At 47.6% G+C, this 18,999-nt stretch overlaps 7 protein-coding genes across 7 annotated transcripts; 2 read left to right on the forward strand and 5 right to left on the reverse strand.

Moving 5' to 3' along the window:
- Positions 1 to 156: 156 nt before the first annotated feature.
- On the reverse strand, positions 157 to 1,700 carry BDBG_02271 (uncharacterized protein). The gene is made up of 3 exons (XM_002627554.2): positions 1,351 to 1,700; positions 841 to 1,193; positions 157 to 677 (listed from the first exon to the last, which is right to left on the reverse strand). Exons 1-3 carry the CDS (start codon positions 1,543 to 1,545, stop codon positions 170 to 172), a joined length of 1,056 nt encoding a protein of 351 aa, XP_002627600.1. The 5' UTR covers positions 1,546 to 1,700; the 3' UTR covers positions 157 to 169.
- Positions 157 to 4,642, forward strand: BDBG_02272 (uncharacterized protein). Its single transcript, XM_002627555.2, has 3 exons — positions 157 to 3,290; positions 3,382 to 3,681; positions 3,794 to 4,642. The coding sequence occupies exons 1-3, from the start codon at positions 3,052 to 3,054 to the stop codon at positions 4,236 to 4,238; spliced, it is 984 nt and encodes a 327-aa protein (XP_002627601.1). The 5' UTR covers positions 157 to 3,051; the 3' UTR covers positions 4,239 to 4,642.
- On the reverse strand, positions 1,932 to 2,550 carry BDBG_16533 (uncharacterized protein; the record flags this gene model as incomplete). Its single annotated transcript, XM_031724469.1, has 1 exon — positions 1,932 to 2,550. One exon carries the CDS (start codon positions 2,548 to 2,550, stop codon positions 2,314 to 2,316), a length of 237 nt encoding a protein of 78 aa, XP_031576981.1. The 3' UTR covers positions 1,932 to 2,313.
- Positions 4,643 to 4,879: 237 nt separating the features above from the next.
- BDBG_02273 (Cu2+-exporting ATPase) lies at positions 4,880 to 9,700 on the reverse strand. The gene has a single exon (XM_002627556.2). The coding sequence runs from the start codon at positions 9,281 to 9,283 to the stop codon at positions 5,630 to 5,632; it is 3,654 nt and encodes a 1,217-aa protein (XP_002627602.2). The 5' UTR covers positions 9,284 to 9,700; the 3' UTR covers positions 4,880 to 5,629.
- A 791-nt stretch (positions 9,701 to 10,491) lies between these two features.
- On the forward strand, positions 10,492 to 12,617 carry BDBG_02275 (COP9 signalosome complex subunit 7a). Its single transcript, XM_002627558.2, has 3 exons — positions 10,492 to 10,867; positions 10,920 to 11,256; positions 11,326 to 12,617. The coding sequence occupies exons 2-3, from the start codon at positions 11,001 to 11,003 to the stop codon at positions 12,090 to 12,092; spliced, it is 1,023 nt and encodes a 340-aa protein (XP_002627604.1). The 5' UTR covers positions 10,492 to 10,867; positions 10,920 to 11,000; the 3' UTR covers positions 12,093 to 12,617.
- Positions 12,414 to 14,897, reverse strand: BDBG_02276 (RGS domain-containing protein). Its single transcript, XM_002627559.2, has 3 exons — positions 14,334 to 14,897; positions 13,554 to 14,262; positions 12,414 to 13,482 (listed from the first exon to the last, which is right to left on the reverse strand). Exons 1-3 carry the CDS (start codon positions 14,477 to 14,479, stop codon positions 13,246 to 13,248), a joined length of 1,092 nt encoding a protein of 363 aa, XP_002627605.1. The 5' UTR covers positions 14,480 to 14,897; the 3' UTR covers positions 12,414 to 13,245.
- Positions 14,898 to 14,924: 27 nt separating this feature from the next.
- On the reverse strand, positions 14,925 to 16,880 carry BDBG_02277 (histone acetyltransferase). The gene is made up of 7 exons (XM_002627560.2): positions 16,792 to 16,880; positions 16,626 to 16,720; positions 16,513 to 16,557; positions 16,233 to 16,441; positions 16,062 to 16,176; positions 15,294 to 16,001; positions 14,925 to 15,203 (listed from the first exon to the last, which is right to left on the reverse strand). Exons 1-7 carry the CDS (start codon positions 16,811 to 16,813, stop codon positions 15,189 to 15,191), a joined length of 1,209 nt encoding a protein of 402 aa, XP_002627606.1. The 5' UTR covers positions 16,814 to 16,880; the 3' UTR covers positions 14,925 to 15,188.
- Positions 16,881 to 18,999: the final 2,119 nt, after the last annotated feature.

Raw genomic sequence — 18,999 nt, forward strand, 5'->3', positions numbered from 1 at the left:
TACGGGCTCGTTTTCTCCATACGAACGAAACTTCCATGATATTTTTCCTTACACGTCATGCCTCAAGGGTTTATTGCTCTGCCTAGTTTTATACAAGCTGCTGTTCATATTATCTATGGAGATTCAATCCCAAAAGTGACTTATATTATACTCCTTCCGACCAATAAGTTCACCACCACTTTTCACAAAACACGCTCTTCTTCCTGCCCACCCCGGCCCCAATGACCTCTTCGGCACCAGCGACGAACTCATCGGTCATGTCAGGTGGTCCACAGATGTAACATACCGTTCGACCGGGGTCCTTTGAGCTGTACCCATCTGGAACGACGTCTCTTTTTCCACCAAAGACGTCATGCAGATCAGGCATCTGGATCCGACGGTTGTGCAATGTGAAGTCTGTTGGGGGACTGTGGGGCATTCCATGGAGGTTGGTGATATAGAGATGAAAGTGAAGGCGGAGGGATGGCTCCTCTCGATTGGTATGATGATCTGGCCGTTGAGAATCGAGAATGCTCCGAAGCCGGGGGAAAAAGAGGATTTGGTCCAGGTGTTTCGAGATATCTTCACCAGCCTTGGGGGTGGTGGGGAGTCTGGTCGAATAAAGTAAATGAATGGCTGGTGAATGTGGTAAGTGGGAGGGATTTTTGAAGATATGTGATATCATTGAAATTAGCGGGCTAGACGGGGACGGTTAGCCAGAAGATATCATGGAATTTATTGCCTGAGGTTCAATTAACATTCCCATCATCCCTCAGCATGAGCTCTCCAACTCCGATATGTATGAATTGGTTGGATATGGCAGTTTGTGGTGATTTTAAAGCCACCGGAATTTATACATACTTAATTCCCACTCCACCCGCAACAAACACCACTCTTCCAATCGCTTCTAGCAGGACATCATGGGGTGGCCAGATAAAGCTCCCGCCAACCCTTACTGCCAGCTCCTGTCCAAGAATCTCATCCCTGGGGCGCCAAAGCCAGGCTGCGGGCGGATTAGATGGTGATTCTTGGACAGCAAGTTCTATGTACGGTTCCGCTGTAGCTTCATTGTTACTGCTATCTCTTACCGGCGGTAATGCATCGCTTGGGGTGGAGGTTATCGTGAAGCCACCGGCTTGTGGGACGGAGGGGACATGGACGTCGAGCCATTGGCCGGGGAGGAAGTGAAATGGTCTTGATTGGCCATGATTGGACTATATATAAGGGGAAATTGTGTCTCATTTAATATATAATGGTGATCAAGTTTCGCGGTTTTAAAACAAATTTTTATGCAGGAAACATTAAACAGCGTTCAATCAAACTGTGGGAAATATCGCAGTTGGTGGGTGTTGGGGGGGGTTTGAAGCATACTTCATATTCAGTCGGATTACGCCCTATGGCCAACCGCAAAAGGCGGACAGTAGGATTCGCCTGTGTTATGCTTGATAGACGGACTTTATAGAGCATGTTCTGGCGCGGCTCCTGCGCTGTACGCAGCTTGTGGGGAAGACCAGTGTTCATGGTCCGAACTGCCCTAATTTTCAGCCCGAATCGTGATACATTCATTGGGTTTGGGCGACTGCCTGGCCAAATGTAAAGGGCAGAGTACTATGAGATATTTCAATCGTTTATATCAGTATTGGGATATCGTTTGATTCAATGCATACATCGAGAGTTAACTTGATTGCTCATTGTCCGAAGAAGTCACGTGTTTGTGCTTGAGAGATGTGTTCATGATGGTTGTTGATTTATGTATCTTCTATGATAGTTAGTTATCCTGTGTAAATGTTTTGATCGCCTGCAAGCTACGTTCTGGATGTTTTCCTGATTTGATAGGTTGAAACCTCCTATGGTTGCGCATTTTCAAATGCCATATTCCGCACAGGCATTGCACAGAATAGGATATGTGTCTGCTCAAAATATCCACAGCAGGATATCCAGATTATCCGTGAGGGGATATTCCACTGCTATTTGAACTACCGGAATCGATCGAAGCGCCAGCAACCCCAACCGTACAGTATGTACGGAGTATGTCAGATAACTACTAGCTTAGCACACAAAGAACAAAGAACAACAATGAGAACAAACACTCCAGCATCCGGGCCCAAGCTCCCGCCCTCAAGTATGCGCCGTCGCCGGTTGCGATTTTGTGATGAGAGATTGAACAACCGGGGTACATTCATGCATGATTCAAGCAACTGGTTCTTCTTCATTGAAGCCCATTTCCACAACTGATCAATCACACGCTGTCTTCCCTGAATTGCGCTGCAATGGGCGCTGGACACCACTGGGTAGCGTGTGATGGCATGCAGCAAGATCCCCGTCTGAGATCTGTCATTGGCCACCGGCTTGAATCGTCACACCCAGCGCTAGGCTGAGCGCCGGCTCTCCTTCGCTGCAAGGCCTGGACACGGTGGTGGGTGGGTGCATCTCTCCCACCCACTCATGGGGCCCAGCGGCAGCTTGTCGCTCAGCACCAGTCTGACAATCCGGCCTCCCTGGCCTTCCTACCATGGCCTGCAGGGTTGATCGGATGCACTTTTGTGGTGCCCTGGGTGGTGGGGAGTCCATCATTCGTCCGTTCTGTCCCCTCATACAGCGAGTTTGCCTTGGCGAGCAACATGACCCCGGCAGGCATCTCCCAACTGCGGGCGAGGGATTGGAGCGAGTAGCTCTGCATGCCCGCCGAAGTTGAAGAAGTACCTAAATACACATATGCGCTCAACTCTTTTCACTGGCATTCTTCCTGTCCCACCCTACCATCCTCTCTTCCATCTTCTCTTCTCCCTCCTCTTTCTTCGACCTGTTGCTCAGCCTGTCCGTGCATCAACACTGGCGACAACAATAATTGAGATGACCCTCCTGCCAGCAGGCCTGGCCTGAAGAGAACAGATAACTACTCGTCTCTCATACTCTACGCTGCATCCATACTAAACAGTTAATAGCGGGTTGGTTTCGATCCATCCTAATATCTGGCATTTGCTTTGGGCCCTATCTTCTTAGACCCTCGCCCAATCGCCGCCCCAATACTCCATCCATCTATCCCCCGATTCTCCATACACGAGAGACACAATGTTGTGGTATCTGCCCCGGAAATATCGGCCGCCCATCCTATTCAAGATCTTGCTCGGCATCGAACTTCCCATAACCATTGCAGTCCTCACCCTGTTCGGCATCGCATCACCAGATCTATATCGAACGAAACTGTGGGAAGATGGAGCTAAGAATGGCTTCAATAGCGGCCCAGAGGACATGATTTACGCCTTTGCAAACTACCGCCCATATTCTACACCCAAGCCTTGGAGTCAATTGTACGTCTACCATTCCTCAAGTTTACCCATCACTAGGGCAAACTTCTTAGTCCATGTTTCGAATATTGCGGCTCTAACCGTCGAATTACAGCATTACGCACTTCAACCTTGTCATATCGGTGTTGAGTATGTTTTTCATGCTCGTCAAAGCACCTATGTTCATCTTGAATGTCTTCTACCCGCCATTCTCTGTGATTGTGCATACAACATTGACCGCGCTTTACGCGGTTTCAATTGCATACCAAGCTTCCCCTGACATGACCGATCCGGAACGCCCGCAACCAGGCGCACCTTGGTATCTCACCAAAAACTGCAACGTCGCTAAAAGCCCGTCCAATGTTGGCTATTGCCAGCAAGCAAAAGGGTCATTTGCTTGCACTGTGTTGATGTTGTACGCCACCCCCTACTCGCTGAGTCAAAAATAGAAGTGCCCTCTTCAAATGAGACATGGGAAGTAGTCATGCCCAAAACAATATGCCCACTAACACCAACATTTTTCTCAGCGCACTCTTCCTCGTCCACACCGTCTACGCTGTCTACTCCTGTCTCCCCACCGAGGAAATCCACGAAAAGCAAAGACAACGCCTGGAACGGCGCAGGGAACTCGAAGACCTAAAGAGTCTCAAGTCGCCCATCTACCCCATGCACGCACCCATGACTCCCGGCGGCACTGCTTTCCCCCCAATGACACCGCGCACCCAAGCTTTCAACCGTCTAGGCGGAACCACAGACCTGCCTCTGCGAAACCATTTCCTGCCCCCCGACATGCCGAACGGTGGCCACGCGAAGAATTTCAGCATGCCGTCGCCCCCACATAGTCCCACGCCGCCGCAGATGAGCGGATCGACAACAAATGGCACGCCCCCGCCAAATGGAAGTGCAAGTGCAGAAGGCCAGAGCCAGGCGACGGTGTATTTCCCCCCGCCGCCAAAGAAGGCGAGTAAATGAGGGGAGGATGGGGGTCAAAAGTGTACTTGTTTTCGAGAGAGGAAATTTGGAATGGGATACGGGGGCTAGGCTAGGTCGGAAGATCATTGCGCTGGAATATAAAATAAGCCTCTAGGATTTGTTCGTTGGATCTCCAGACTGTCTGTCCCTCTTTGTCTTGGTACTGTATGAGAAAGGAGGTTTTTGAGCGGCGTGATATATATATCCTTTCCCCTTGGAAGTTTCCTTTCATTCTACCTTATTCTACTAGGCGATTTTTTCAGGTCTTATTTTATCTACATAGTAATTACTCAACTTTATCCTTGGTACGTTGTTTTTGAAACTATATATTTAGTACCACACAATATGTCTGGCTACGTAGGTAGATAAAATAAATTCACTATCTTCTAGGTATCTATCCTAAATACCCTCCCCTACTGCAAAAAGGTATTGGTGGGAGAGAGAGGGGGTGATCTGAAGTTCAATTCTTCCTATATCGGGGAAGTGTTCCTGAAGTCCGCCTGTCGATGTATGGCTCCGCGTGTCCTCACACACACCTACCTCCACGATTGAACGGAAATGGAATAATGGCACTGAAGTAAAAACCAAATCCGCACTCCTTTGGCAATTAAAGACAATATTAAATATAGATTATCGGGTTGATACAAACCACTACGTTACTTGGCTCTCTAGCTAAATACTTTGAGAGTTTATCAACTAGCGAATATCAGACCTTCAATAAGGGGATTGTTATGTTTGCAAGATTATCTACGCATAGCATAACCTTATGAAAATCTTGCCTAATTGGGTGGGGGGAATGCGGAAAAATGAAAAATGAGACAGTTATATTGGAAGCTATGGAAAAATGAAAAATAATGCTTTACATGTCTTGCGTTATTTTGGCAACAAATGCAGAAATGTCGATGTGGAAAAAAAAAAAAAAAAGGAAAGAAAAAGAAAAAGAGAGAGAGAGAGAGAGAGAGAGAGAGAAATAAGAATAAAAGAATATAAAAGAATATAAAAAGGAAAGGAAAGGAAAGGAAATAATGGAAAATGGATCAAGCTAGATAGAGTGTAGAAAGCGAGAAGGGTATTTGTGTCTGGATATATATGTACGGGAAGAAAGGGAAGAAAAATAAGCGGAATAATAATAGCAACTACCCAAACGTATACATATATAACAATAAGAGAGGATAGCAAAGGGTTCTCAATGTTTTTGAGGAAAAGGGTTTTTTACACGATCAGGAAAAAGAAAAATCTGGGGGCGATGTAAGATAGAAAATACAGCCGAACAGCTGAGAAAATACCCAGAATCATAGAAGAAGGGGTAAAGAGACACGCACGCCGAAACTTCCGGCTAAAAAAAGGACAAACCGAGCCAAAACAGAAAGGAAAAACAAAGGAAAAACGCACTATACAGAGACAGGCTCTACAGTCCTCAAAGGAACATAGCCCTCATCGTCAGTAGAATTTCTCCGCTTCCTAGCAACGTTATTCACAGCATCGGAACCAAGTGTCACTAGCCACGCGAAGGTGCGTCGAACCCGACCTCTCCCGTCGTATGTAAACGGACTCTTTTTCCACCACGATCCCCGCCCACCACGGCCCAGGCCGCTACTATCAATTAGACCTAGCTCAGCCTCACGCTCCAGCTTCTGAACATCGAGCCAACTGGGCCGTTTCCAGAGTTTCAAGAGCAGACTGCTAACAACGACACTGACGCTTGATGCGGCCATTGCGGCGCCTGCAGCCATGGGATGTAATGATATTCCGCCAAATGGGAGGAAGAGGCCCATGGCAAAAGGTATGCCGACAGCGTTATACATGCAGGCCCAGAGGAGGTTGAGTTTAATGCGGCGGAAGATTGAGCGGGCCAGACACAGGCTTGCAGGGATGGAGAGGAGATCGTCGGACCGCATGAGGACAATGTCGGCTGCTTCCATGGCAACGTCTGTGCCGGATGAGAGGGCGATGCCGACAGATGCAGTAGCCAGAGCGGGGGAGTCGTTGATGCCGTCTCCCACCATGGCAACTATGGTCGAGGGACTTTCTTGGAGAGAAGCGACGATGGATTGTTTTTCGGAGGGAACGACAGAGGCATGGACTGAAGAGGCGGGAATACCAACGGCTGATGCAACGGCCAGGGCGGTGGAGAGGGAATCGCCCGTGATAAGGGAGGTGGTGAGGCCCATTCGGTGGAGAGCAGCGACGGCAGCTGCTGCCGTTGGTTTCAAAGTATCTTGAAGAGTGATTGTGCCAGCGTATTTACCGTCGATGGCAACGTGGATTAGAGTGGACCCTGCAGCGTGCTCGCTATTTTTAATGGGCCGAGTGGATATTGAGGCAGTAATTTTAGAAGTTTCGGGTTCGGGTTCAGCTGATTGTGGTACATGAACATCCCTAGAACGAAGGAATGGTGCGTTGCCCACGAGAACGCGATGTCGAACGCTACTAGCACTTGAAGTGGGTTCAACAATGGCAGAAACCCCCTTACCAACTGAGGCTTCAAAATCGGCCACGCTGCCATCGAGTGGACTGTCATCAGTTGCCCCAACTTCTGCCCTGGCCTTTGCAAGAATGGCTTTGCCAATGGGGTGTTCACTGGTCAGCTCAGCAAGCCCAACGATCAACCACCACTGGCGACGCCGCCAGTCATTGGAGGACCATGTTGAGTCCATTTTAATCTCCGACACGCTCATTTTGCCCATCGTTAAGGTTCCTGTTTTGTCGAACACAACATGGGTTACTTTGGTCGCTGCTTCCAGGGCTGCCCCGCCTTTGACCAATATGCCATGTTCGGCACCGACTCCTGTACCTACCATAACCGCTGTGGGCGTGCTAAGGCCAAGAGCACAGGGACAGGCGAAAACAACAACCGATATGCAAAGTTTCAAGCAGACCATGAATGTTCCACCGCTATTTTCGGCAAGGAAGATTTTAGGTGGATTTGGAAGAATGTGACTAAGAATCATCCATCCAAAAAAGGTAATAAGCCCAAGAGTGATAATGGCTGGAACAAAGTAGCCAGCCACTATATCCGCCATTCTCTGGATAGGGGCACGACTGGTCTGTGCATCTTGAACCAATTTGACTATCTGGCTCAATTGGGTATCTCGACCGGCTCTCGTAACCCGGAAATCAACCCAACCAGTGCCATTGACAGTGCCAGCCATGACCTGTGAAGACTTGATTTTACGAATGGGAACAGCCTCACCAGTAATCATACCCTCGTCTATATAACTCTCTCCTCGAATAACGACCCCATCCGCTGGAACCTTATCGCCGGGACGGAGGCAGACGACATCACCAACCTGGATTAGTTCCGTAGGGATCGTCTTCTGGCTGGTAGAAACTGCAGTAGTAGTGTTCTTGTCCTTTTCAGTCACAGAACCCCAGCCCTCAGCAAGCTTTTCGGCTGCTATGGGATCATCGTATATAGTTGCCATAGAGGGAGCGAGGGACATCAAACGAGATAGCGCACGAGATGTTTGGCCTTTTGCTCGATTTTCCAGCCACCGGCCGAGGGTAATAAATGTAATAAGCATAGTGCTGGTTTCAAACACGGTCATCGGCCGAGAATGGGGTTTGAAGAATATCGAGACTAACATTGCAAGGACACTGAAAAAGAATGCGGCAGAGGTACCAAGCATGACAAGAACATCCATTGTTGGGGCGCCGTGTTTGAGGGATTTGAATGACGAAATATAAAACCGCTTTCCAATGCCAAATTGAACAGGAATGGTAAGAAGCAGGCAGATGATTTCTCCGGAAAATAAGCCAGGAATGAGCTCGAATTTTCCGATATCGATTGCCGGAATATACATCGGAACAAGCATACTAATCACCATCACGGGAACTGCAAAAGAAAAAGAGAACCAAAATGCCCTCCGCCACTCATGGATTTCCTTTGTTTTGGCGAGGGATTCGAGTTGAGCATTGCTATCGTCGGACTCTGCCAAGAGGGCGTTGTATCCTGCCCGTTCAACAAGCTCAACTAATTGTCGTATCCCCACTTTGGACGGGGTATAGCTGATTAAAGCACGAGAATTAGACGGCTTAACATCAGCGGCCAAAACACCGTCGACTGCTCTGAGCGCATCCTCCAGATCTATAGCCGCCGTTGAGCCAGCCAGGCCGAAGATATTTAGCGCTAATGATGCTGATGTGTGTGATTGAAATGAGTCGTCCTCCCGGGAAGAGATGATGCGCACGTCAAAACCGGCATTTTCGATTAGTTCGGCAATTGCTGCAGCATGTAGGACTGAAGGGTCATGAACCGCAACTGCACGTTCAGCTAGCAGGCTGACATTGAAGCGAACCAGCCCAGGTTGGTCTTTGAGGGCATTTTCGACAGCAGAAGTACATGCCCCACAAGTCATGCCTTCAATAGACATGGTTGTAGTTACATGGTTCGATCTTTTTCTAGACGCGGACTTCCCTCGTGACGAAGATGAGTTTAGCTGTCGGGTAACGGTTTCCAGGACTTCAGCATCAAATCCACAGTCTTCGACGATTTCAGCGATCTGCTCAGGAGATATCACAAATATATCGTGTTCCACAACGGCGCGTTCGGATAGTAAGGACACTGTTACGGAAATGACGCCAGGTTTATCAGCTAATCCTCCTTCCACTGCGGATGTACACGCCCCGCAAGTCATTCCTCCCACTTTGAGCGTTGTAGTCGAAACGGATGGTGTACTAGGGGTGGATTCGAGTAAATCATTCCCTCCATCGTACTCTTCCTCTACCTGAGGTATTTCTCGTGGCATATCAGTGGCCAAGATTGAGCAGTCAAAACCCCGATCCTCTATCATCTCCGCGACCTTTTCCGCTGAGAGAATGGTCGGATCATGGTGTACTACTGCCCGACCCATGATCAAGCTGACAGACACAGTTCCTGCGCCTTCGACGCCTTTAAAGGCAGCCTCAACAGCAGAAGTACACGCGCCACAAGTCATTCCATCAACTTTGAGAGTTGTGGTGGCCATATGCGCAGGGGATTGTGAGCCCCCAGGCGCCGGATCGAGATCCTCTCCTTGCAAAAGCGGAGCGGAAGACGACGCCATGGTAAAGCAATAATATCCAATGAGAAGATAATTCCGTGAGGCGTGTAGACTTATCAATGGAGAAAACTAACTAAATCATCTCGACGACGGGATCTAGAAGTTTGTGGGATATTCCGCTGACGAACAGGAAACACGGGGGTGGTGGTAGGTAGTAGAGGAGGCTGAGGGGCTGCGGGTTTCACATTCAGCAGTATGTGACACAAGGCGAGTTGTCTTTATTATTTACGTTCTGGTTGTAACGTTAACCCTGGAAAATAAATTAGCAAGAGCCATCAGCGCGCGATAAGAAGGCCAGCTTCCTGAGGTCCTGAGGACTCGTGTGAGGCAGCGTGATGTGCGAGGTGGGATGTGGTGGAGCGGGTGAGATGGCCGGGAGAGAGGAGATCTGGCCGTCCGTCGTCCTGGCCCTGGGGAAGTCGGAGGTGGAGAACGAACTGAAATTATCTGAAATTATTTGCCCTTGCTAAGCCTTCCAGACTAGGAATCGTCGATGCTTATTGGCTAGAATCGCTTACAAAGCCGGCAACCCTTCTCCGGGGCCTTGAAGACGCAATACTCCAGAACGGGTTTAGCGCTGCCAGTGGACATATTTCTACGGTTCGGAGATGTGGAAACATAAAGTCGCTTCCAAACGCTAGTAATTTAAAAGTGGTAAGAGAGAATACCATCCCTCCTGAAACTGTTTAGAGGTGATTTCGCGGTCTGCTGACGCCTGTTGTGCCTATTGCTCAGCTGGCTGGGCACCATTGAGTGCCTATTCTTTAGGACCTAAGCCTCTAAACATTGAAGATGCGGGCCGGCACAATTTGAATCCAGTACTGGAGTTTCAATATAACATTTCTACGGAGGTGGAACATACGCAGTAAGTCCTTGCACTCGCTACTCTGTACTCCGTACGGAGTACGCAAAATAACAGTACCGTGGTATATGGTATTAGCGGTACCGGGATCTTGCGTACCTCTGAAGAAACCTTGGTACTGAATAGCGATTGATCAACATAGTTTCCAGGCTGGCTTCTTCTTTCCTTCTTGCACTCTGCAGAGTGAGTACTTGCCAAGGGAAAATGAAATGCGCATTGTAATGTACAGAGCACTGTTCCACAATAAGCGAACCTGAGGCAATAATGCGAGAAGGCAGGCAACGCTAGGGGCGTCACCGCGATTAACCCTCAAAATGTTTTCAAATCAATTCATGGCTACGGAGTAAAGAGAAAATCTGCCTGTAAGATATTTCTAATCCGTAATTTAACTACTTACTCCGTACACTTGCTGCCTCCTTTTATAACTATAAATAAATCAGCCGCGGTGATAACCGTGGTACCGATAGGCATAGCCGCTGCATGGGCAACATAATCTGTGCAAACAGGACAAATCGAGCAGAACTCAGCTGGAGATCATGTGACCTGTATACTCCTTGGAAACCTCGTCGGGCAAGTAGCTGAGTGTTACTCCGTACTCCATCATAGGGTTGCAGTCCATTTGATATCTTGGTATACCCGTCTATACTAATATTATTGGTTCTTCACTTTTGTGGATTTCTTCTTTTTAAGGCTCTGCTGGTGTTATTTTAATTTGGTTATTGCCAGTAAGCTCAGAGCCTGCTACCAAGAGCCGACAATAACTAAGTGTATCTACAGACAGCAAGGAACCTCACCCTACACCAGAAGTCAGAAGTCAGGAATACGAAGAGCGCTTGATGTAAAAATTATTCATCGCCCATGGAGAAGATACATACTCGGGCTGTTGAAGCCCTTGAACCATTCATTCACCTGGCAAAAACCTCATCGAATTCCCCACCCTATCTAGCAGGCATCATCACCAATGCCACCTCCTCCCCAAACACATTCGTATTCGCAGAACTCCTCCATGTTCCAGCTATTCAGTCATTGCGCTCTCCAGACACACCAGCTGAATACCGCAATCATCTCACGCTTCTAGAAATATTCGCCTGGGGAACATGGGAGGAATACCAAGGTAAGTAGTGCCCCTGCAAAACGTCACCCAGAGACATTGGAATAGATAACCAATTGACAACACAAATAGCAACCCCGAACCTCCCCCAACTAAGCGACAAACAAGCTGAAAAACTCCGTATCCTCTCCCTCCTCACCCTCGCCACATCCCACAACCCCCTCACGTACGCCATTGCCATGAAATCCCTCTCCCTCCCCAACCATGCCGCCCTCGAAGCCCTCGTTACAAAGGCCATCTACTCCTCCCTGATAACCGCCCGCATCTCTCCAGCTACGACCCCAGCATTTATCGACGTGACCTCAACAGCACCCCTTCGCGACGTACGCCCCCAGTCAATTGCCCCCATGATATCCATCTTGACAGAATGGCAAGCGCGATGCAGTGATGTAGTAGGCGGCATAGAAGCAGAGATCGCAAAGATAAAAGCCGACGCGGAGAAACGGAGAGCGAGGGAGAAGGATCGGGCTACCCGCGTTGAGCGCAGCGTTGCGGGTTGGGATGGCGATGATGATGGCGATGATGAGGGGGGTTCCTCCGGAGCGGGAGCGGGAGCGGGAGCGGGTGGGAGCACCAGTTCTGGGGCGGGCTCAAAACACTCGTTGCCATTCTCCGGCGGCGGGCGAGGCCCCAGCCTCCGCTCGCACTTTTCTGCAATGGCTGGCGGTGGTGCTAGTGGGAATAAACGTGAGCTCAACGATTATGGGGATGAGAGTAGATATCGGGGTTATGGGCGCATGGACATGGATGGGCCGGCTATGGATGCTGATGAAGGGCTTGGTGGCATGGGCGAATCTACGCGTCATGCGAAACGCCTCTTGGCATTGGGAAGCCGATAGATCGTTTGCCTCTTTCTTTTTTTTTAAACTCTTTTTAATGAGATCTATGGTAGTACGAAAGCTTTCTGCTGTAGATATCTCCCATCGAGGTGTCTCATTTACGACACATTGAATGAAGTCGAGAATCCTGCTTGATATGATGTAGGTATTCTCCATGACAGGGGATCATGAACTCACTTGTATACTTGCCTGGTGCCATGAAGACATTCTGTTTACTTTTCTGAACTAATGGCTCGTCAATGAAATGTAAATTTCACTGTGAACATGTGTATGATAGGCCACGAAATGTTTCCAAATCGTGTATCAAACGAAGGATAAGAAGGTCATGCATGTTCGGCTCCGTTAGGTATAAGATTGTCAAAGAGGAAGACAGGAGGACTGGAATCAAATAATAAAGATAAAGCACAGGCAAAGCTTAGAAACAGGGCTAACTAATGCATATATATGGTAGCTAATACTAATCGCTTGAAGCATCTAAAAAAAAGAAAAGAAAAGAAAAAAGAAACGTATGTGTTTCCATGCTAAATTGACCAATACATACATTAAACTTCCACCAGGGATATATCAGTTACAAAAGCAACGCAGGAAGCAAAGAAATAGCGTAAAGTAGAAAAAGGGACTTGATGGAAAGATAAAAAGAAAGAAAGAAAAAAGCATCCAAAGTCATAAAAATCGCAGGGAAAACTTGAGCATAGTGGAGGAGGTTGTGAACTGGGACGAGACGATAAGCCAAAATGGAATGACGGCGTGGCTCGAAACTCCGCCTTCTAGACCAAACTATTTGAAGATATTTTGCGATACTCAAAATAAGACCAAGTGCAACTTTATTTCTGTCCTTTTCGGCCATTGCCACCACATAGAAGGTGTCAAAACCGACAATGGCATGAATTATTATTTGGCCTCCATTTGGAAATTGCTCGGGTGTATGATATGAGAACTCCTAAACGCCATTGCTGATTCCGGAATGAAGAAAACCCATAGGATAAGTATATGAGATGAAGGACTAATACGCCAGGCCGAATTTATGTGTCCAAATAAATGAGCGAGAAAACCCTTAGCATTTTGGCGCAATGGAGTAGAACGAAAAAGCGAGAAAGCGAGATGACGACAAAGAAGAAATGTGGTGCCAAAGGAGAAAATTGTGTTGGGTGTTCTAAAGCCGAGTTCCGGGAACGAAAATGAACAGGACACAGAAGACAACTGCAACAAATGCTGCCAGCAATAGGGAAACGGATGCGCGTTTGTTAAGCAATGATCGAACATAGGGTTCCCGAATTTTTGCCCACGTGAAGAATGTGTATTCGCTGAAACCAGCTAGAGCAAATATTGGGTCGATCTTATATTGATATGAGGAGAGGAAGTACGCCGCGAAGACGAAGGGCAAGATAACCTGCATCAGTTACTTGTTAGCACGCATAGCCGCCCAACTAATATAGAGAAGAATTTAACAAGGCTGCGTACCCAACATCGAGTGCTTTTTGGTTGGTCTGTAAGAACAACGTAAAAAGCGGCCCAGAAACCTCCCCCGAAGCTGGCAAGTGCTAGGACCAATCGCGCCAAGATGCTGGGGGGGACAAGGTTACCCAAGGCCTTCGCCTGTAAATAGCCTGGAAACGCGTCACGCTCCATTGCCTGGAAGACGTAATCCTTTGCTGTGTCGAAAACCTCTGGGTCGTCTCTACCCTCCCGTTCAATCATATGCACTATATCCTCGACTATATTTTCTGGAAGGATGACTTCCCGTTCCGAGCCAGGTAAAAGATAAGTGTACAGAATCCGTTCCGCGCTGGCGCGGATATCAGCCCGGGCGACAGTACGACCAGGGGAATTGGAAGTGTTGCCAGTAGTATGCGCGGGGTCTAGGTTGCCAGGTCGGGGCGGCGGATCATTCGATTGAGTTCGGTGGGGTGATTGGTTGGAAGCGGTGCTGTGCACTGACTGCCCGGATGTATGGCTCTCAGATCGCAAGAAGGCGGACAGCCGCATATCGCGATTCCGACGTCCTCCACTTTCGTAACCAGACGGCCCTGCCCCTGTATCATCACTTTCGAAAGCATCAGAGGAACGTGGGCTTCCAGCCTTTTCAGCTTCCGGGGTATCAAGAAGAACGGAACGACGCAGTTCGCGAACGTAATGGCGACATAGTGACATGTGTTGCGACACATCTAGCCTAGTAGTTGCAATCAAAAGTAAGCATATCTGAGCTCAATTGCTATCGTGAGCTTTGACTAGAAAACTAACCAAAAATCTAGATAATCGACGGAGCATTGCTGGTCCCTCATGTAGATATAGAATGAAAAAAGGTCAACGGGAGCGAGAGTCCTCCGATTCAGGACCTCCATAAGAGTTGGTAGCCTGTTACAGTGCTCCATTTCCGCGAGAACCATTGGTAGGTTCAACGAGTGACAGTGTTCTATTCAGGGAGGAGGGCTGGGTGCTTCGAAAGAAACCCCTGGGTGTAGTTTACACCCCGGTTTGGGAACAGGCAAATCAAGTCTATCCAACACAAATATTTGATTCTCGATAGTCCGGGAGTATCTGTACGTGGCTTAAGTGCTGTTGCGCAATTTATTGGTATATATGAGTTCGGGTGAGCTCAAAATTTGGCCTGGAGGCTTCCCTATCTCAATGGCAGCTAGCAGTCAGGGAGAAAAATGGCAATAACGGGAATCTGAAAAAGAGAACGACTTGTGGGGAGGTAAAGCGAATGGTCGCAAGGGAACGAGGACCCAAGTGCAGCGAAATCGAGTGCGTTGGACAAAGGTGTTGTCGTCAGTGTTTACAGATGAAGTCGCGAGAGGCTATGACGGCCCGCAACAATGTTATTCCGACAGGGGAAGAGGTCACGGGATATCGAAGTCCTGCCCTAATAATACGGAATTTGTTTCAACGCACCCCATAGTAATGGTAGGCAACAACTAAGTCGATTACAGATGTTTGCTGTTTAATTATAGGGTATATATGGTAGGTTGCTAATTATATCTGCTATAAATACAAAACAACCAAAGTAAACACCCCTCGCCTCCCAAACAAAAGGGAAGGATTATTCACCTATCATTGAAGTCACAAGGGATATCTTTAAAACTGCAGCTCCTATTAATCCGCCAAGTGCTGGTTCAATCACAGATTAGCTGGGGGAACGAAAGCCGCAGGCGTATCGCAAGATTTTTCTCTAGGGGATGAATGTGAGACAAAACTTACCGACCACTCAGGAACATTTTTGATTTGCTGCCACATAAACTTCTCAAGTTTGTTTGCACTTTTCACGTACGCGGTGTTCTCATTGTTGTACTTTCGGCAGTTATCAAAAATTAAGTTGGCGTCTTTGATGAAATCTTCCGGTGTTGGGTACATATCCTTCTCATGCTTTTCCTCCATTGTTGATAAATCCATTGGCTCTTGGATCACTTCATAATAGTCCGGGACCTCGTCTCTATTGACAGGTTGAACAAATGGCCAGGCGGAGGAATGATTTTGCATGTCGTTGAGTAGGTGAAGTAATTGGTTATAGTTCGGACCATGGCGAGGTTGGCGGGCCAACTCATCCATATCAGGCGACCATCCAGACTCCTTAATTGCAGGTACGCTGAGAGGGTCGATTTTAAAGGCGCCGTTCTTCCATTCCTTGGGTGGTGCGTGGACAATATGTGATTTGCTAAAGGCTCGAATTTTTGCGTGGACTGCTGCCTTTTGTTTTAAGAGCATCCGCCCAGCCTCGAGATACCGGATTTTCGGGAGCATTGTACATTGCATAATTGTACCCCCTTCGTAGTCTTTGATATAGCCCATCCAAACGGATTTTTCGAGTGTGATCTCTTTCGTAAATCCTTGTTTCTTGAAATATCCGAGGGCATAATTATCGGCGTATGTAAGGAAATGCATAACATCCGAGGTAGCTTTCACGTAGTCCTATGCCTAAGAATCAGCGCGTGGCTTGCAGGCGTTTTCTTGGTGAGTCGGTATGCATACCTTTAAATGTGACATTAAGTGGGCTCCATAACCTTTCACCTGTTGATCAGAGGATATGGCGCAAAACACAATCTCTGCGAATTTTCTTCCTTTAAAAGGGCGAAATGTTATGCCCCTTGGCCAGGTTAGCTTGAATGCAAATAAAGGGGGGTGATCTAGATGGCGACATACCCGACGACCTCTAACGGTTGTTTTACAATGGCAATCGATAAATGAGTCCTATCATACACTAGTCTGGCGATATAATCTTTCGGCATCTTTGGCAGCTGCTTCTGAAAAATGCATTTGAGACCAGTGAGAATGATAAAGCTTTCCCGCTCGCCATCATTGTTAACAACGCGAAATTCAATTTCCCCCTTCCGTTCCTCTATAACCGCGGGCTATGTAATATTTGAATTAACATCGGTTCAATAACTTATAAAGGGGCGAAAAGGGGGCAAGACGGACGTACCTTCTCCGGATACGGCACAAGTTTGAGAACTTGTTTGTCATCCTCCTGGATAAGAATAAGAGTAATCAGCATATCATTAGAGTCGTTTTCAATATCGCAATAATCAAACAAACCTGATCTTCTTTAGGAGACTCCGTTCTCGCTCTTTTCACCCGATGCACAGTGTCATCCCCCTCAGCATACTCCTCAGAAGCCTTGCGCTTGCCACCTATACGACATTTGTTAGGACAACTTCATGTATCAGGGAGCGTTTCAACGTAATAATAATAAGCGACTCACGATCAAGAGCTATTGGCGCCATTCTTTTTCTTTGTTAGAAATTTTCGATTCCGGGTTACACAAAATTGGCTGATCGACATGCGTTTGCGTCGGCTCGGCAAAAAGGGAGCGATGGATTGATGTCATCTAGTCCCGTGACTTCGCGTCGCTCTCTCGAGATAATATCGGAAATATGTTTATCCGTCCATTCACGAGAGGTGTCCATCCAGGAAAGGAAATATCCAACTACCTGTGTTGTCTCAGTATAGAACAGATACCTCATTTCTGATTTCTTGTAGATCAGCAGTTAATCTGTGTCGAAATTTGAGTGTTCGAATCTTTCAACTTTACTTTGCGTGCAACGTGGTTGAATTGCACCAATGTCCTTGAACGAGATCTGGGATTCTTCTGGTGGAAGCCCATTCTATCCTTTAGTTGCGAAGAATAGTCAAATCTTCGTTGCTTTCACTCTTCTAGTGACCTGTAAGTCAGATATCGGTCCGGTGACCTGCCTAGGCAATATATCCAGTTTACTAACTATTCACATCAGCTATCGTCCTCGTTGTTTTTTTCGGACTGAGTGAGTATTCGCGTTGCACGAGGGCTTTCGGATTACATGCTGATTATTTCGTGTTCAAGAGCGGTCACTTCTCAGTCTCCCATTACTTGGAGTGCCAGCTTCATTGGCATTTGGGTAAGTTCTCCTTTTTTTGTCATATATAATCAATCCATCTTGTATAACAATTCTAATCACCAGTAGATTCGGTGCTGTTTTCATGATTTGTGCAGTGGGGGTATACGTTTAATTTGGACGTCAATCAAAACTATGTACGACAAATCGGGGTTGCGGGAGGATTTTTAATTCTAAGTACATTTTTGACATCACGCGGATTAGCTACAACCACACACAACCTTTTCATCTTAAACTACATTTTTCAAGTCGTAATCGCCATGTCACAGCCTGAAGGCCCGGTATTCTCAGCTGTCTCTAGCTCTGTTCATCAGTTATATATTCTCCTACGATGCATTGGGTTCTCTCCAAAAGCTTCAGTTCAAATAACCTCACAAGGCATTCGCTTCTCTGCTGAAGATGGACGAGTAATGCAAGGCGTCGCATTTCTTGATAGGAAACTTTTCACCAATTACATATTCAATCCACCATCGTCCGAGCCTAACAATGCTACAAATGCAGACAACGAGGATGGTGAAGATGGCTCCGACAATACTATCTCCCCACTGTTTTTGATTTCTCTTTCTGCCTTGATCGAGACACTCCAGATCTTTGGTCTCAATGATGCCTCACCATATTCCAATTCTACGGCAAATCAAGCCACATCAACGGCTCTAAACGCGTTCTCGGGGCCAGCGTTACTTCTCAACCGAACATGCACCATCAGCTACATCAAACAAGGATCACCACTTACCATCACTCTAATGGAGGCCGGCGTGACCACCACCTGCGAACTGACTACCTACGCGCCGGACGACCTCGATTTGGATTCCTTAGCTGGAGATCGAGATATTCCCTTGCAACGTGACGCCATTGTATTCAAGTCCATTATGCGCTCAATGTGGTTGCACAACGCCATAATGGAGCTCGACTCCACCAACCCAGCCGTATTGTCATTCAGCGTCTCCGCAACTAAAGAACCATATTTTGCTCTATCTGCCTCTGGCGGCCCATTCAGCGAATCTACCGTGGAGTTCTCAATCGACAAGAACCCCGCCGCCGGCGCCGGCGCCGCAGCAACAGCAGGGAATGAACCTGCTTACAAGACCCTGCGAAACGATGACGGGGCCACTGCTGCACGGCAACTGCAAGCGCGGCGTGGGAAACTTGCCCCAACCGTCACTGAAACTTTTCTCGTCAATTCACCGTCCAGGTCAAGGGTTCGTCAAAGCTATAGATTCGCACTTATCAATAAAGCGCTGCGTGCAATGGCAGCGTCGAGTAAAGTTAGTATTCGCATTGATAGGCAGGGCGTTCTGAGTTTACAGTTCATGATAGATTTTGGAGATGGCGATGGCGTCGAGGGGAGAGGTGGAGCTCCGCCGCCTATGCCTAGTAAGAAGATGGAGAACGCAGGTTTTGTGGATTTTCGATTTGTGCCATTGGTCGATGACGATCACGAAGATGAAGAGGATGGTGCTAGTAGTGGTTGAGACCCGGGGGCACATTGTTTTGCGTCCATATTCTTTTTTTTTTTTTTTTTAAAGCGCGTTCTTCTA

This window comes from Blastomyces gilchristii, assembly GCF_000003855.2.
Source record: "Blastomyces gilchristii SLH14081 genomic scaffold supercont1.3, whole genome shotgun sequence".
NCBI classification, from domain to species: domain Eukaryota; kingdom Fungi; phylum Ascomycota; class Eurotiomycetes; order Onygenales; family Ajellomycetaceae; genus Blastomyces; species Blastomyces gilchristii.

Excerpts from the sequence above, each read along its gene's own strand:
- BDBG_02271 (XM_002627554.2), bottom strand. The coding sequence starts at position 1,545 with ATGAATGTATCACGATTCGGGCTGAAAATTAGGGCAGTTCGGACCATG. Across the intron at positions 1,194-1,350 it reads GTAATCCGACTGAATATGAA|TCCAATCATGGCCAATCAAG; the intron begins GTATGCTTCAAA and ends CCTTATATATAG. Across the intron at positions 678-840 it reads GCGGGTGGAGTGGGAATTAA|CCCGCTAATTTCAATGATAT; the intron begins GTATGTATAAAT and ends GTCCCCGTCTAG.
- BDBG_02272 (XM_002627555.2), top strand. The coding sequence starts at position 3,052 with ATGTTGTGGTATCTGCCCCGGAAATATCGGCCGCCCATCCTATTCAAG. Across the intron at positions 3,291-3,381 it reads CCCAAGCCTTGGAGTCAATT|CATTACGCACTTCAACCTTG; the intron begins GTACGTCTACCA and ends GTCGAATTACAG. Across the intron at positions 3,682-3,793 it reads GCTTGCACTGTGTTGATGTT|CGCACTCTTCCTCGTCCACA; the intron begins GTACGCCACCCC and ends CATTTTTCTCAG.
- BDBG_02273 (XM_002627556.2), bottom strand. The coding sequence starts at position 9,283 with ATGGCGTCGTCTTCCGCTCCGCTTTTGCAAGGAGAGGATCTCGATCCG.
- BDBG_02275 (XM_002627558.2), top strand. The coding sequence starts at position 11,001 with ATGGAGAAGATACATACTCGGGCTGTTGAAGCCCTTGAACCATTCATT. Across the intron at positions 11,257-11,325 it reads AACATGGGAGGAATACCAAG|CAACCCCGAACCTCCCCCAA; the intron begins GTAAGTAGTGCC and ends CAACACAAATAG.
- BDBG_02276 (XM_002627559.2), bottom strand. The coding sequence starts at position 14,479 with ATGGTTCTCGCGGAAATGGAGCACTGTAACAGGCTACCAACTCTTATG. Across the intron at positions 14,263-14,333 it reads GTCGATTATCTAGATTTTTG|GCTAGATGTGTCGCAACACA; the intron begins GTTAGTTTTCTA and ends TGCAACTACTAG. Across the intron at positions 13,483-13,553 it reads CAAAAAGCACTCGATGTTGG|GTTATCTTGCCCTTCGTCTT; the intron begins GTACGCAGCCTT and ends TAACTGATGCAG.
- BDBG_02277 (XM_002627560.2), bottom strand. The coding sequence starts at position 16,813 with ATGGCGCCAATAGCTCTTGATC. Across the intron at positions 16,558-16,625 it reads AGTCTCCTAAAGAAGATCAG|GAGGATGACAAACAAGTTCT; the intron begins GTTTGTTTGATT and ends ATTCTTATCCAG. Across the intron at positions 16,002-16,061 it reads ACTTAATGTCACATTTAAAG|GACTACGTGAAAGCTACCTC; the intron begins GTATGCATACCG and ends TCTTAGGCATAG.